Below are 16,918 nucleotides of genomic sequence, written 5' to 3'. Positions count from 1 at the left end.
TCGTGGACAGCTTCAACTACTTAGTGAGGCCCTTTGCAACTCAGCGACACCCTGTTTCAAATAATAAAAAATAAAAAATAGGGTGGGGGTGTAGCTCGGACGTAGAATGCCCCTGGGTTACATCCCCAATACCACCAAAAAAAGAATAAAAAGCACACATATTATGCATTTAATAAACTTGTCAAATGGCTAAAATAAAGCCATTAGTTAGTTGTTAATGAGTTAAGCTTCACCTATCTGGAATATTTAAATATTTAATTTACCTACAGGATATGTTTTCTTTCCTGGGAATGCCATACAGTAAAAAAGCTTGTAATAAAATAAGAGCTCCTAGTCTTCACTAAAAGACAATTTCCAACCAATTTTATGCATCAAAAAGCATCCTGAGGTCTATAACATATATTCTAATTAACAGTGACAGGTTTTGTAAAGTTTGACATAGTTTGTTTGTTTTTTTTTTTTTTTTGAGGTACTAAGGATCGAAATCAGGGGCATTCTACCCCTTAGTCCTATTTTTTATTTTGAAACAGAGTCTCACTAAGTTGCAGAGGACCTCACTAAATAGCTGAGGCTGGCTGCAAACCAGTGATCCTCCTGTCTCAGCCTCACAAGTACCGGAATTATAAGCATGCACCACACCCAATGTTGACACAATAATTTAAAGTTACCTGAAATCTATGAATCATGTCACATATTATGATATTTAAATTAATCAATATTTATATCTTGTCAATATAAATATTCTAGGGTTTACTTTAGAAATCTCAATTATTTATTTTTTTTGGTGGTACTGGGGGTGAAACCCAAAGGCTTTTCTACCTCCAGGCTACACTCCCAGACCTATTTATACTTTATTTAAAAACAAGGTCTCACTAAGTTGCTGAAAGCATCACTAAGTAGCTGAGGCTGGATTTGAACCTGTGCGATCCTCCTGTCTCAGCCTCCCAAGCACTGGGATTACAAGTGTGCGCCACCATGCCCGGCTAGAAATCTCAATTATTTTGGCAACATCTCCCAAATTATTTAAGGCAGACACTAAGCACCTATGATTTAAACTTTTAAAAGCATATGATGAGATTATAATTAGGGCAATTTGAGACAAAATTAACTTGCTAAAAGACCAACACTGTTCTCTGTTGATTACTTTTTTTTTCCTTTTGTGGTACTGGGGATTGAACCTAGCTCTGAGCTATACCCAGTCCTATTTTATCTTTTATTCTGAAACATGGTCTCACTAAGTTGCAGAGGCGCTCACTAAGCTGCCGAGGTTGGCCATGAACTTTTGATTATCCTGTCTCAGCCTCCCAAATATTTGGATTACAGGTGTGTGCAACCAAGCCAGGCTCTCTATATATCCATATATGTATATATGTATTCTAATCTTTGTTTGTAAAAAACAAAATTCTCAAATGATGGATGGCAGTAAGTATATAATAAAGGTCTGGGATGGAGCTCAGTGGTATAGTGTTTGCCTTGTATGCACAAACTCTGGGTTTGACCCACAGCACTGAAAAAAAAATTGATGTACTATATAATAAAACATGTAGTCATAAAAACTAAGAATAAATAGTATATTTTGGGGGGTAATGGGGATTGAAGCCAGGGGTATCCCATCACTGGGTTATATGACCCCCAAGCCCTTCTATATTTTATTTTTGTGGTACTGGGAATTGAACCCAGAAGAAGCATTCTACCTTCGAGATATACCCCCAGCACAATTTTATTTATCTGGAAACCTGGTCTCACTAGGTTGATGAAAGTCTACTTGCTGAGGTTGTCCTTGAACCCATGATCCTCCTGTCTCAGCCTTCCAAGTACTGGGATTATAGGCATGCCACCATACCCTGTTCTTTTTTTTTTATTTTAAAACATGGCCTTGCTAAATTGCTGAGGCTGGCCTCAAACTTGCTTGCAACCCTCCTGTTTCAGACTCCCAAGTTCTGGGATTACAGGTATGTACCACAGTGCATGACTCAAATAAGACCTTAACTTTAGATCACTATTCATCTTTTTATGTGAACAAAACACCTATCACTGTTTCTGTAAAAAGTAAACATTCTGCTTCCCCAGATTACCAGTCCTTTTCCTATAGTTTAAAATCACAAGGCTTCATTGTAGTATATGTTACTAGGGTTTCAGTTGTGTTTCTACATGTCTGATGTTGTAACTAATGTTATATTTGCTTTATATCACCTTGTTAAAATGTTAGTGCACTACAGAAACGTAAGTGTGAATTATACTTTAATTCCAAAAACACTCACAAACTAAAGTGGATATTTAAAATCTTTATTGTTTCATCATCAAAAGTTTTCTTTCCAGAGAAGAAGGGCAATGTTGTGTCACTGCATATTCTATGGGAAAACTGAATCTCATAAGGAACTAGCCTAGAAACCAAACAGCTGTCAAGTGAGTGTGCAAGGTCAAAGACACAATATTGCCAATGCAATTAGTATACAGAAAGAATATGCAGCTGTCAGAAAAAGTCTATGGCCAAGGTAATAAGAGTAGCAGTGCACCTCACAAAAATTCCAGAGGAACAGAAGATGCAGAAGATGGAGGACCAGAGAATGCATTTCCTGAAAGAAAAAAAAAAAAAACAGAAAGAAAGAGAAATAGCAAAAATAATTTCCAGTAGATCACAGGCACAAAGTATTTCAACTGTATCACCAAACATGAAATTCATGTGTACTTGCACCTTCCTCTAAGTTGAGAATGTTATTACACCACAAGTCATTTTCGGTCTATGTATGACTGGCATAGCCACGTACAGTTATTTCATACTGCTTTCCACATTCAGTCAAAAGTAACAAAACTTCAGTTAGACAAACTTCTCCACAAAAAACAAACAAAAGACAAAAAAAGTGTAGCTCTAGGTATCTTCGGTAAGAAACTGAAATTTGTTCCCATTTTCTCAAGAAATAAACTCTTTAGAAAAAAAACCCAAAAGCTGTCATGACTCTTCAGTTTTGACTAAAGACAAATTTTTTGTATTTAATATATAAGTATACGTAATAAACATACAAATATCCTTAGCAAATACTGTCAAATCAACTCCAACATTTTTATAACCAGCTACTGAAAAAAGTACTGGTAATCATAAGATGCAAATAACCATTACAATTTAACCATTACAATTAAATCATGCCTGGTTATGGGAAATTTTTTGATCAGGTTCGTGTCTAAAAATGCTACTCAGTTGGATTTGGCAATTCTCCCTTAACTTATATGATACTTACTTTTTAGAAGGAAAGAGCAGATCTACTATGATGAAATCATAACCCTAACAATTGAGAGGTATACAGGAAACTTGTCTTAATTATTTTAAAATTACATATGATATAACCTTAGTATAAGAACTACCTTTACCATGGTCTAAAGCTTAAATTGTTAATGCATGAATTATCTGCAGGACTAACAAATCACTTGTTAATCATGCCACGGCCTTCTGAGGCATGATTAATGGATAGCATAGCAATTATTTTCCAGGTAAGTTAAACATTTCTAAGTGTTGTTAAACTATATTTGAAAAGTTCTTTTACTTAATACATACAATATACAAAATAAGTTAAAAAGAGGAAACAAATGAAGGTTTTCTCGTATATATGATGTAAATGTACAACTTTCTCTCATCAGTAGTAGTTCCATGTCTGTCCACTTTACCCCATGGTAAACATGAAAGGTTGAAAGATCAAAAATTTCACTTGTAAATAGAAACAACATTAAAACAATGAAATTTCAGTGTTGTTTCTTCCCACACTGCAATTCACTCTACTTTGAATATAATAAGTATAAATAAAAACCATCTCAAAAATCTGTTTTTACATGTTACCTTAAAGTTTAACATAAATCCTTCTAACAATTGAGAAGAAAAACACTCCTCTGTAGCAATTTCATAAAATAATTTTGAATTCACAAAACACCTGTCTACATGTAAAACCAGCAACCCTTATAGAGGGCATGGGCATTAATACTTGGCCCCTTTGAGGTATAAATGCAGCTATATTTGCACTGAGTAGATAGTCTATAAGGTATGTCAATGGTTGATATGTTTGTGTAAGATTGGGAGCAATATCACCTTGACTGATTTAACTTATTTAAAGCTTTTTTTTTTTTTAATAATGATGGAAGTTAACTAATTTTAAGAGAAAATATGTATTTTAGCCTAGTAATACAGCCAGGAGAATTCAGAATTCCTAAAATAATGCAAATGGCTGCTACATTTAAAAAAATGTTTAACATGGCATTCTGATTAAAAAAAAAACTGAATAGGAAAAACACATAAATATTTAGATTCAGCAGGACACCACAAAAAGCATACTATAGATAAGTGTGAAATCAGTCAAGCTTTTCCAAAAGAGAAAATCCTTTAATCCTTCACAAGTCTCTGTGAGAATAGTACACATACAATAAAGGTGAAAGGGTGCACAGAGAATACCCCAAGAGGCCTGCTCCACCATTCAGTACTACTGCTCCATCTCCCGTGTGCACGGATGGTCACAGATGACAAGTCCAAGTGACAACAGTTCAGTAACTCCTTTCACCACTGCTGCCAGCTGAAGTCATCATTACTTCCAAAGACCAAGAAAAAGCCTAGTATAGTTGCAAAGATGACTGTATTTCCTGTGAGAACAAGTGCGCAAGCTCCCCATTCAATCTATGGAAATAAGACAGACATTCAGTTAATAGATATCTAAAAACAAAAGGGAAACAAAAAGCAAATCAAGGTTCTAGCTGTACGCCAATCATGATCTAAGGCAAACATGGTTTGTAGTAACTTTCACGGTACTGAACACTTAATGGTACATTTATTTATTTATTTATTTATTTATTTATTTAGTGGTACTGGACATTCAACTCAGTGACATTCTCCTTCTGAGCTACACCCTCAGCCCTTTTTATTTTATTATTTGGAAACAGGGTCTCACTAAGTTACTGACAGCCTAAGTTGCTGAAGCTGGATTTGAACCTGCAATACTCCCTGTCTCTGCCTCTCAAGTTCTGGGTTTACAACTATGCACCACTATGCCCTGCTTACTTAATGGTACTTTTAAATTGCTGTTTTTATTTATCTTTGGTTGGTTGGTTGATTGATTGATTTATATTAGTACTGGGAACCCAGGGGCCTTCTACCTCTGAGGTATACCTCCAGACCTATTTTATATTTTATTTGGAAACAGGGTCTCACTAAGTTGCAGAGAGCTTCATTAAGATGCTGAGGCTAGCCGGGCGTGGTGGCGCAGGTTTATAATCCCCGCGCTTGGGAGGCTGAGACAGGAGGATCGCGCAGGTTCGAAGCTAGCCGCGCGCGCTGGCTTAGGAGACCCTGTTTCCAAATAAAAATGTAAAAATAGGTCTGGGAGTGTAGCCCGGAGATAGAAGGGCTTCCAGGAACCCCAGTACCACCAAAAAAAAAAAAAAGATGCTGAGGCTAAGGGCCGGGCGTGGTGGGCACGCTGTAATCCCCGCGCTTGGGAGGCGGAGACAGGAGGATCACGCAGGTTCGAAGCCAGTCGCACTGGCTTAAGAGACCCCGTTTCCAAATAAAAATATAAAATATCTGGGAGTGTAGCCCAGAGGTAGAAGGGCTTCCAGGAACCCCAGTACCACTAAAAAAAAAAAAAAAAAAAAAAAATGCTGAGGCTGGCTTCAAACCTGTCATCCTCCTGTCTCAGCCTCCCAAGTACCAGGATTACAAGCGTGCACCAGCATGCCCAGTATTATCTTTGATTGTTTTAAATGACAGGAAGTATAAGAGGTGGTAACTGTTCAAAAACAAGCTTAACATCTGGGCAATGATAATACCGCATAATCTACAATTTTCTGTTTACAAAGAAATCTGTTCTCTTTATAAATAAAAAAATCTACTTAGAAAATAGATTACATTTAAAGCACTAGAGATGAAAACACTCTTGTGCATATTTTCTTTTGAAGAAGCAGGGAGAGTGATTAGTTGCTTTCTCCATGTTGAAGGGAAGCCAGTCATTGCTGCCTTCTCTACCTTTCCAGCGATGGAGCCGTGATTTGGACTGGTGAATCTGGGAAAAAGAACTGTGTATACGTGGCCCAGCCCTTTCTGCTCTGACACTCTTATGCCTTCAGAGAACAGTGTTCTTATGTCCTCCATGTTTTCAGTGTCACAGGGCAGGCCTGTGGTTGGTCAGCACTGGGTGAGTTATCGGGTCTGATTCTGATAGACCGGTATTTAGCAAGCCACCTGCTGCTACAGACCCATGCAATGTTCTTTAAAATATCGTTTTTATTAGTTAGAATAAACAACAAAGATTTTAATCTCTTCTAGCTTTCTATGTCTCTCATCTCTTTTTCATGTCAATAACAAAAACTTCCTCAAAAAAGTCTAATATAAAATTATTCATAGAAAAGTAAATTTACTCACCAGATGCGCTCTGGCAAACACAATAGGGAGTCCAAAAGCAGAGACAACGATGCCTGTTGTAAGGAATATGGCAAGTTCCTTACAAGCATTGCTCATAGCATCTGTGTCATCTACTAATCTTCTTGCTATGCAGTATGGAATAGGTGAAAGGATGTAAAAAAACAGCACAAACAGGGGCCAGTATTGGCTGGAAAAAGAAAAAGAAGTTAATGTAGTTTCTGCTTTCTGTGTTACTTTCCTAGGTTCAAAAATATGCTTCTCTTTTTTTTAAAGACCAAAGGAATTGCAAGGTACAAAACATGTTACAGTTGAAAAGCTGCAAGCTTAACACTGAAATAAGAAACATTTTTAGTTACATTACCTGTAAAACCAATTATAACACAATATTAAGTTTTTCTAATATTAAAGAAAATGCCTTTTAAGTTTTATCAATTTGAATCAAGGCTCCAAATCTAATTTTTTTGTGGTCCTGGGGACCGAACCCAGGGCAATTTTACCTCTGAGCTACATCCTAGTCCTATTTTATTTTTACTTTGAAACAAAGTCTCACTACTTGCTGAGGCTGTCCTTGAAACTGTGATCCTCCTGTCTCAGCCTTCTAAGTACTGGTACTAAAGATATGTGCCATAACACTGGGCTTATTTATTTTGAAATAAAGTCTCATTAAACTGCTGAGGGACTCACTAAGTTGCTGAGGCTGAATCACAACCATGAGCCATCATGCCTGGTCTTATTTTTTCTTTTATTTGGAAATAGGGCCTCACTAAGTGGCTGAGGACCTTGCTAAGTTACTGAGGCTGGGGTCAAACCTGTGATCCTCCTGTCTCAACCTCCCAAGTATTGGGATTACAGGCATGTACCACTATCCCTGGCTGAAAAATAAGATAATTAACAATAATTTATAAAACTCAAGATTCACTTTTTTTGGAAATGGAACCCAGGGGCATTCTTCCTCCGAGCTACACCCCTAGCCCTATTTTTTTTTTGTGTGTGTGTGTGTGTGTGTGTGTGGTACTGGGATTCCTGGGAGCCCTTTTACCTCTGGGCTACACTCCAGACCTATTTTATATTTTATTTGGAAACAGGGTCTCTTAAACCAGCTGAGGCTGGCTTTGAATTTGCGAGATCCTCCTGTCTCAGCCTCCTAAGCGCAGGGATTACAAGCGTGCGCCACCACACCCGGCTCTTATTTTTTATTTTGAATCAGGGTCTCATTGAGTTGTGAAGAACCTCACTAAGTAGCTGAGGTTGTTCATGAATGCGATCCTCCTGTCTCAGTCTCCTAAATACTGGATTACAAGCGTGAGCCACTATGCCTGGAACAGAGTCACACCTTTTGATATCCTGCTTTATCACAAAGCTAAAACACCTATTCCCAAGCTTTTCTCAAGTCACCAGGAACTCTCCAAATATAGAAAACTAATGGAAGGTAATGCTGAACACTTTCAGTACTGTCAGAATGTAAAACTTATCATAACAAAAACTGATGGTGTTTAGTCATCATGGTATTGTGCCAATGTCACTTCCTGATTTTGATAATTATGATTATATAAGATGTCACGACTGAGGGAAGCAGAGGGAATCTCTGTACTATTTTCAAATTTCTGACAGTCTAGAATCATTTCAAAATAAAAGCTAAAAATAAACAGATGGTCTTTAAAACTGCCACAGAATAAATTACACATCATCTTAAAGATTTGCATGTACCTAGATATTTATATTAAGTAAAAACTTGTTTGTATGTTTTTCCTAAAAATCTTTTCCTAGACATTTTAATAAAATTTACAAATGGAATATATGCTTAAGAAAAAGATTTAAAGCTGGCATGGTGGCTTATTTGGGAGGCTGAGAAAAGAGGATTATGGTTCACAGACAGCCTCAGCTACTACTTAGTGAGGCACTTTGCAACTCAGTGAGACCCCATTTCAAAATAAAGAATAAAAAACAGTGCTGGGATGTAGCTCAGAAGTGGAATGTCCTTGGGCCCCATCCCCAGTACCAAAAAAAAAAAAAAAAGAAAGAAAGAAAGAAAGAAAGAAAGAAAGAAAGAAAGAAAAAGATTTAAGATAATACAAAGGCAAAAAAATTAAAAACTAAAAATTCAGCTGGGCATGGTGGCACACCCTTGTAATCCCCGCACTTGGGAGGCTGAGAGAGGAGGATCGCACGGGTTTGAAGCCAGCCTCAGCTACTTAGTGAGACTCTCAGCAACTTAGTGAGACCCTGTTTCCAAATAAAATATAAAATAGGTATGGAAGGATAGCTCAGAGATAGGAAGCCTTTGGGTTCTACCCCAAGTACCCCTCCCCAAATAAAATAAATAAAATAAAAACTAAAAATTCTTCAAGTCTTTCCTGCCTTCTCTTTTCCACTCTCTTATGTAGCTTCTTGTGGACTCTTCTACAATCCCATATAGGTAAACTTAAAAAAGGTGAATGGGGTTATTGCACTGGTTTTCATTTAAAAATATATTTGATCATCTTTATAATAGCTTTTGGAGTTCTTCCTCATTTTCTAAGGTTTTTAATATGGTCGTTGATGGATGTACCATAATTAAGCCAATTTTCTTTTGATATTTACCATGCTATCAGTTTTCCATTTTTGCTATTATAAAAAGGCTGCCATGGACATCTATACTCTCCCTCAATTATATATATATATATATATATATATATATATATATATATATATATATATATATATATATATACACACACAAACACATACATCTTTGCAAATATCTGTAAGTAGATTTATGTGAGAGTCAACGAAGTAGAAGGCTAGCTCCAAGAACTACAAGTTACAAGCAAACTGGTCTTCAGGGAAAACACACCTAAACTCCTAATCCTCCTTGCTGTAACAGTACCCAACAGCACCAGTCGGCCCTGCCTCTTATTTTTGCCAATAGATTTCACTTAGTTGAATGAGGCGGAGTACATTCTCACGTACTTATTAGCAATGTGTGGTTTTCTTTTTGTGTTGGTCATTCGTTTTTCTATTGCGTAGTCTATTTTTTCTTACTCATTTATCTAAATATTAATTTATTTTTCTTATTTTTGTGGTGGTGGGAATTGAATTCAGGGCCTCATGCATGCTGGGCAAGTGCTCTACCACTGAGCCTATATCCCAACTCTTTCTCTCTCTCTCTCTCTTTTTTTGATACTGGGGGTGGAACCCAGGGGCTTTTCTACCTCTGGGCTATACTTCCAGAACTATTTTATACTTTATTTGGAAACAGGGTCTCACTAAGTTGCTGAGAGCCTCACTAAGTAGCTGAGGCTGGCTTCGAACCTGTGGGATCCTCCTGTCTCAGCCTCTCAAGCGCTGGGATTATAAGCATGCGCCACTATGCCTGACTAACCCAACTCTTAAATGTTAATTTTTAAAAGTTCTAATTGTTGACATCATATTTAGGTCAATTGTGTTCTCATTCTGCTTATGGGAGTTTCTATAAACAGATGCCTTTTAATTTTCTTGTATTTAATATTATCAATAGTTGTTCAAAACTGAGCAATAGGCTGAGCTATTGTGTTGCCATCTTGCCATTATAGATTAGACATTGGTCAAAAAGCAGATAATAACCAAGAATGTTTTTATACTTTGGTATGCTAATAATATTACAAATAAATTTTTAGTGATGACTTTTAAAAAGGCTTGTGTTTGGTAAGTATTTCTCTGCATGACTTTTATAGTAGAAGACAAATTATTTTAAAAACTTTAAAAGTAGAAAAATAACCCTTAAATAAATACTCTTCTTCAAAAAGATAAAAATTTCACATACTTGTATATTGGAAGGGCACATCCAAGCATCAAAAACATCAGCCCAATTGCTCCTCCAAAGGACAAACTAATCAAAGCTGCAAAGCAAAGGTCCAACAGAGATATCAATTAACCAAGTAAATATTTTGTTAATATTCATATTAGCAGTCTAAATATTACTTATAATCCCAGCAGCAAAACAATATACTCCGCAGACCTAAATGTACTATAAAATTCCCTGTCTTCAAAAGTTTAAGTTATGTAGTCTCAGAATAAGTGGCATTTTAAGGCAAAAAAAGTGATATAGAATATCATCCCTAATCTGAAAATTAAATCTGAAATGTTTCAATATCTGAAATGTTCAGCGTGCTGACATGGTGCCAAAAGTGAAACATTTCATAATATGAAACTTTTTTCATGTATAAAATTGGTAAATATATTATAAAAATATCTTCAGGCAATGTGTGTAAGGTATAGATGAATCATAGAGGAATTTCGTGTTTTAGACTTAGGTCCTATTCCAAAGATGTATCATTTTGTATACACAAATATTCCAAAATCCAAAACACTTTAGAGTCACAAGCATTTCTGATAAGGGATACTCAACCTTTAGTGATTTCCAGAGTTTTGACCTGTTTGACACACCACCACATTCCCCAATTGCTGGTTCCATTTCTAATGAATATCAGAGTCCACAGGATCAATACCCCTCTAGGCATTAATATTACACTTATTCCATAGATCATTACAATTTCTTTTTTTGTGTGTATGGTGTACTAGGGATAGAACCCAAAGGCATTATATTTCCGAGCTATACCCCCAGTCCTATTTTATTATTCTTTATTTTGAAACAGGGTATCACTAAGTTGAGGAGGGCATCACTAAGTAGCTGAGGCTGGCCAAGAACCTGTGATCCTCCAGTCTCAGACTACCAGTACTGTGGATTACAAGCATGCACCACCATGCCCAGCTGATCATTATAGTTTCAAAAAGCACTATATGGAAAAGCTCCACATTCTCAATTCTTCTTGATTTAGAAGCTTCGTCCTAGGGGCAAGCCTCGCCCAATCAGTTCCTGTTCCTTCAATATACACCCTCAAAATGCATAAAACTGACAGAGCTTGGGACAGTGGTCTATGCCTGCAGCTCCAGCTACTCAACAGGGTAGGAAGGAAGACTGCTTGGGCACAGCAGCTCAAAACCAAGCTGTACAACAAGGTAAGACCACATCTCAAAACAATAAACAAAACCTCCAAACTGATAAAACAAAAGTCCAAACATATCTATAGTTAATGATTTTATTCAATTAATTTTGTTACAGATCTTTAAGTGGTTTACACAACTATAACTGGGTTTTCTCTGCTAACCTCTTATATCTTAGAAAAATCTATAGGAAAATGGGTTCAACCCCTCTGTGGTACTACTATTTTATTTCTCCCTTTCCTTTCTTCCCTCCTCTATTCTTTGTACTGGAGTTCCCCAGGAGCATTCCATTTCTGATATGCCCAACTCTTTAATTTTTTTTTTAAATTTTAAGACAAAGTCTAAGTTGCCTCAGGAGTATGCCACTGCACTAGGCCTTGAGACAGTGTTTCTAAAGACTAATACTAAATATTTCAAAATGCTTTAACACATACCAATGAGTAGAAATGACTTAGGATTGAGCATAGAAATAAGTTATCAGTTTGAGTTCTACATAACATGTATTTCTACAGCTACAGTGACTAAGAGAATAATTTCTGTCTTTTGTTTAAATAAATAGGGTCTACTAACCTTAACAGACAAATTAAAAATTAAAAGATGCATAGAGCTGAGTATCATGGTGCATACTTGTAATCCTAGCAAGACTCTATTTCTAATTAATTAATTAACAAAGAAAGTTAGGGGTATATTTTGGAGGTAGAATGCCCCTGGGTTCAGCCTCCAGTACCAAAAACAAAATGACCCCTAAACTGTAACAAGAACAAAAAACTGACTGAACAAAACACCCAAAAGAAAGTTAACATATACAAACCAAAATTAACAGTAAATGGATTAAATACTATCAAGTATTACTGATATTAACTTCAGAACTAAAATGAACATAATCAAAAACATCCACTGACAATGGTAGCTAAGTATGAAGCTAACTGAAGCTAAGTATGCAAGAGGTGCTGGGGATCTGGCAGTGACTATACATGGCCATTCATGATCATGGAGCAGAGTGTGATTCTTGACCCCTCTCTCTTCCTGCTTACTAACCCTACTTTTCTTTCAGCTCTCAGATCAATCATCTCTTTGTCAGTGAAGTTTTTCCAAACCTCCCTACTAGACCAATTCCCCATTATATATATTTTCATTCATTCATTCATTCATTCATTCATTCATTCATTCAACAAATATCTATTGAGCTCCTAATGTATATCACATATTGTTCTTGCTACTGGAGATAGAACAATTAAAAAAAAAAAGCTCCATTTCTCATGGAGACAACATTCTAGTGGGAGAATAAAATTATTTAAAAAATGAAGTAATAAATGTTCAGTGATGAAAAAAATCAGGTAGGGTAAGGGATTCAAGTGTAAATTTAGAAGTGTAGAAATAGGGCCTAGAAAGTGTCTTTGGTGAGATGATATATCAACAGAGATCCACAAGAAATGAGGAAGTAAACCATGTGGTAGAAGGGGCAGAGGCCCTCTCTGTACTGCAAGCTTCTTCTTTTCAGTTATTGCAGATATAATTTCATAATATTTTTATTTGTCTTTCCTTCTCAATGTTTGCTTTATGAGAGCAGGGAGCACATTTTTCTGTTGCTGGTGCTTGTATTTCAGCTCTTAACAATCAATAACAAGTACTCGTGGAATGAATACAGCAGAGTGGAAACAGCACAGATCTGAGACTTAAAAGGTGCCAGGTTCCAATGGCCGGCATTGGAGCCTGTCGTGAGGCAAGGCCGCTACTGGGGTCTCCAAGGCCAGGACTGGAGCCTGCTGAGGGGTTAGGCCAATGCCGGGGCCAGTGGCCAGCATCAGAGCCTGCCGTGAGGCAAGTCCGGTACTGGGGCCTCCGAGGCCGGGATTGGAGCCTGCAGAGGGGTTAGGCCGGTACCGAGGGCAGCAAGGCCGGGATTGGACCCTGCCGTGAGGCAAGGCTGCTACTGAGGCCTCCGAGGCCGGGATCAGAGCCTGCCTTGAGGCTAGGCCGGTGCTGGGGCCACCGAGGCCGGGATCGGAGCCAGCCGAGTGGTTAGGCTGGTGTCCGGGCCAGAGAGACCAGAATCGGGGCCTCCCATGAGGCAAGGCCGCTGCTTGAGCCAGCGAGGTCTGGATCAGTCCACCGGGTAGCCAGGCCACTACTGGGGCCTTCAAGAGTGGGATCGGTACTTGCAACACGGCATGCACAGGGAAATATCGCAGAAAATAAAAACCAGATGCTTCCCCTAATCAGCAATAACTAGGAGGAAAGGGGCAACAGGAAGAGGTCGAGCTATAGAAAGGGCCCTATAGTGAAGCAATTAAGGTGACCTATCAGAAACGGGCAACAGGAAGAGGTCGAGCTATAGAAAGGGCCCTATAGTGAAGCAATTAAGGTGACCTATCAGAGGGTATGGAATAGGGGAGGATGGAGCCTCTTTAAAAAGCAGGAGGTATATAAACAAATGTATCAAAGTTAATCACCAAACAAGCATGGGATTGAGGGAGGGGGAGGGAATGGGATGGGGACTGGATGAGGGCTAATAGGATGATGTGTGCTTATATATCCTCTCAAGTCTTGTATTCCAATGTGATATATGATTACAATGCACCAATAAAAATAATTAAAAAAAAAAAAGGTGCCAGGTTCTAGTCCCTCCTGCCCACTAGCTAGTTATCTAAATATTTATCTGACTCTCAGTTCTGTCTTTTCTGAAATGGGAGTTGGGCTGGATCTAAAAGGCAAACCATTTTCTGAACACTAGAGATACTATTATAAAACATTATGAAAAACACAGCAAATTAACCCTCCCCCCTTGTTTTCAGTGCTTGGGACCCATTATATGTCTCACTTTTTGAAATATTGTTGCCAAACATTCAAGTTCTAAATACTAAATAGTAACACTTTAAGTGTTCAGAAGTCATTTATCCAGAACACTTCTACACAAAGAGATGAAACAGATGTTGCAAAGCCTATATAACTAAGGCTAACATTCTCTATAAGTAGGCCCTAACCTCTTAATCAGAGATTATTTATTCATTTTTGTGACAAAATTGCCAGGTGTGAATTCAAACAGTAAATTTTTTATTTTAAAGAATCATCTGTGCTTATTTATATATTTCTTTCAATAGATTAATTCACATACACAGAACAAAATTCATGGAAAGTAATTTCTCTTCTCAAAGGGAATCCATGGTACATCTATCTTATGACATACAGGCAAATTTTTTTTTAAAAGTTTGATTATTTTGTTTCCCACATTAAAATTAATGAGAAATAGAGAAAGAGCTGTATACAAGCAAGAACTGTCCTCTGGGAGAAGACTAAAAACATTTGAAATCAGCAGAAAAATCTAAAAAAAAAAAAAAAAAATTGCCGTAATCTTGGCAAGGGACAAGTAACCTTAGGATCTTGATGGTCTCTGAGGGTAGCTCTGTTCTACTGCAGAAAATAATCATTTGTGTTCTGATTTTAAAAAGAGTAAATCTAAATTCTTTGAGCACTCTTTTTTTCTTTTGGTGGTGCCAGGGATTGAACCCAGAGGCATTTGACCTCTGAGCCTTATTTATTTTTTTAAAGCAAAACAGGGTCTCACTAAATTGTGGAGGGCCTCAAGTTACTGAGGTTGGCCATGAACCTGCAATCCTCCTGTCTCATGTGCCACCATGCTTGGCTATATTCTTAAAAGGTTAATGAAAAATGATTTCTTAATAAGTCAGTTAGGCCTGGTGATGCAGGCCTGTGATTCCACAGGTACTTGGGAGGTGGAGACAGGAGGATTGCAGGTTCGTGGCCAGCCTCAGCTACTTAATGAGGCCTTCCACAACTTAGTGAGACCCTGTTTTAAAATAAAGAGTTAGCCGGGCGTGGTGGTGCACGCTTATAATCCCTGTACTTGGGAGGCTGAGACAGGAGGATAGCACAGGTTCGAAGCCAGCCTCAGCTATTTAGTGAGGCTCTCGGCAACTTAGTGAGACCCTGTTTCCAAATAAAATATAAAATAGGTCTGGGAGTATAGCCTGGAGGTAGAAAGCCTCTGGGTTCCACCTCCAGTAGCACCAATAAATAAATAAATAAATAAATAAATAAATAAATATAAAGAGTTAAAATATAGGGCTGGGGATATAGCTCAGAGGTAGAATACCTCTGGGGTCAATCGCCAGTAACACACACACACACACACACACACACGGTTAAGAAACTAAAAGAAAATAAGGTTCAGGCACTCAAAACAAAAATTTAAACACAAAAGATTGTTTTATTATAACTGTGGTGACTATTAATCTATTAATACTGGAAGAAAGTTATTAATATATAAATGGAAATGTTATTAATACCTTAGGATCTAATTTCTTTCAAATGCAAGGAATGAAAAAATAAGGCCCTTGGATTTGTTGGGGGAATCAAAATACTATAGGATAAAACTTAAGTTTAATTCAACACTCAACATTAAAAAGATGTTCAAGCCTGGCATGGTGGTGCATGTTTGTAATCCCAGTACTTGGGAGGCTGGCTGAGACTGGAGGATCTGGGTTCATGGTCAGCCTCAGCTACTTAGGAAGGCCCTCTCCAATTTAGTGTGACTCTGTTTCAAAATCAAGAATAAAAAATCAGCTGGGCGTGGTAGTGCATGCTTGTAATCCCAGCGCTTGGGAGGCTGAAACAGGAGGATTGCACAGGTTCGAAGCCAGCCTCAGCTACTTAGTGAGGCTCTCATCAACTTAGTGAAACCCTGTTTCCAAATAAAATATAAAATAGGTCTAGGAGTATAGCCCAGAGGTAGAAAAGCCCCTGGGTTCCACCCCCAGTACCACACACACACACACAAAAAAAAAAAGAATAAAAAATCAGGCTGGGGTGTAGCTCCGAGATAAATGCCCCTGGGTTAAATCTCTAGCAACACACACACACACTCACACACACACACGCACGCACGCGCGGGTTCAAGCGAGGCGTGGTATAATCTCAGTTCTTGACAGGTTTGAGACCAGTCCAGACCTTAAGACTTCTGGCAACCTACTGAGAGCCTGTTTCTAAAACATAAAAATAAAAAGGGCTGGGGGTGTAACTTCCTATCTCACACACAAAAATATGTTCAAAAACAGTTTTAGGGATATCTCATGTCACAGCCATACCAGATAAAAGTTAATGAGATTAAATAAATTGCTCCAAAGTGTTCTCAAAACTTGTAAAGTTTCCTCAGACTCATGAAATCTGCAATTAGGCTGACTTTTGTATATAAACTGTAGTATTTATCTTTTTTTTTTTTTTTTTTTTTGGTGGTACTGGGGTTCCTGGAAGCCCTTCTACCTCCGGGCTACACTCCCAGACCTATTTTATATTTTTTTTATTTGGAAACAGGGTCTCTTAAGCCAGCAAGCCTGGCTCCGAACCAGCGCGATCCTCCTGTCTCTGCCTCCCAAGCACGGGGATTACAAGTGTGCGCCACCACACCCGGCTAAACTGTAGTATTTAAATGACACATCAGCAAGCTAAGAATTTATACAGTAATTGGGTGATGCAATATTTGGAAGAGAAGACTTACATGAATCTGGTTTCTACTCCCAAAGCCTCTAGCCTAGGGATGGAACA

At 37.8% G+C, this 16,918-nt stretch overlaps 1 protein-coding gene across 1 annotated transcript; it reads right to left on the bottom strand.

Moving 5' to 3' along the window:
• Positions 1-4,537: 4,537 nt before the first annotated feature.
• Positions 4,538-10,246, bottom strand: LEPROTL1 (leptin receptor overlapping transcript like 1; the record flags this gene model as incomplete). The annotated part of the gene is made up of 3 exons (XM_080710136.1): positions 10,176-10,246; positions 6,395-6,581; positions 4,538-4,654 (listed from the first exon to the last, which is right to left on the bottom strand). The coding sequence occupies exons 1-3, from the start codon at positions 10,211-10,213 to the stop codon at positions 4,538-4,540; spliced, it is 342 nt and encodes a 113-aa protein (XP_080566262.1). The 5' UTR covers positions 10,214-10,246.
• Positions 10,247-16,918: the final 6,672 nt, after the last annotated feature.

The sequence above is a fragment of the Muscardinus avellanarius genome, assembly GCF_963383645.1.
Source record: "Muscardinus avellanarius genome assembly, chromosome: 14".
NCBI lineage: Eukaryota > Metazoa > Chordata > Mammalia > Rodentia > Gliridae > Muscardinus > Muscardinus avellanarius.
Note: the sequence above shows the minus strand (reverse complement) of the source record. Positions and strands in the feature narration are given on the sequence as shown.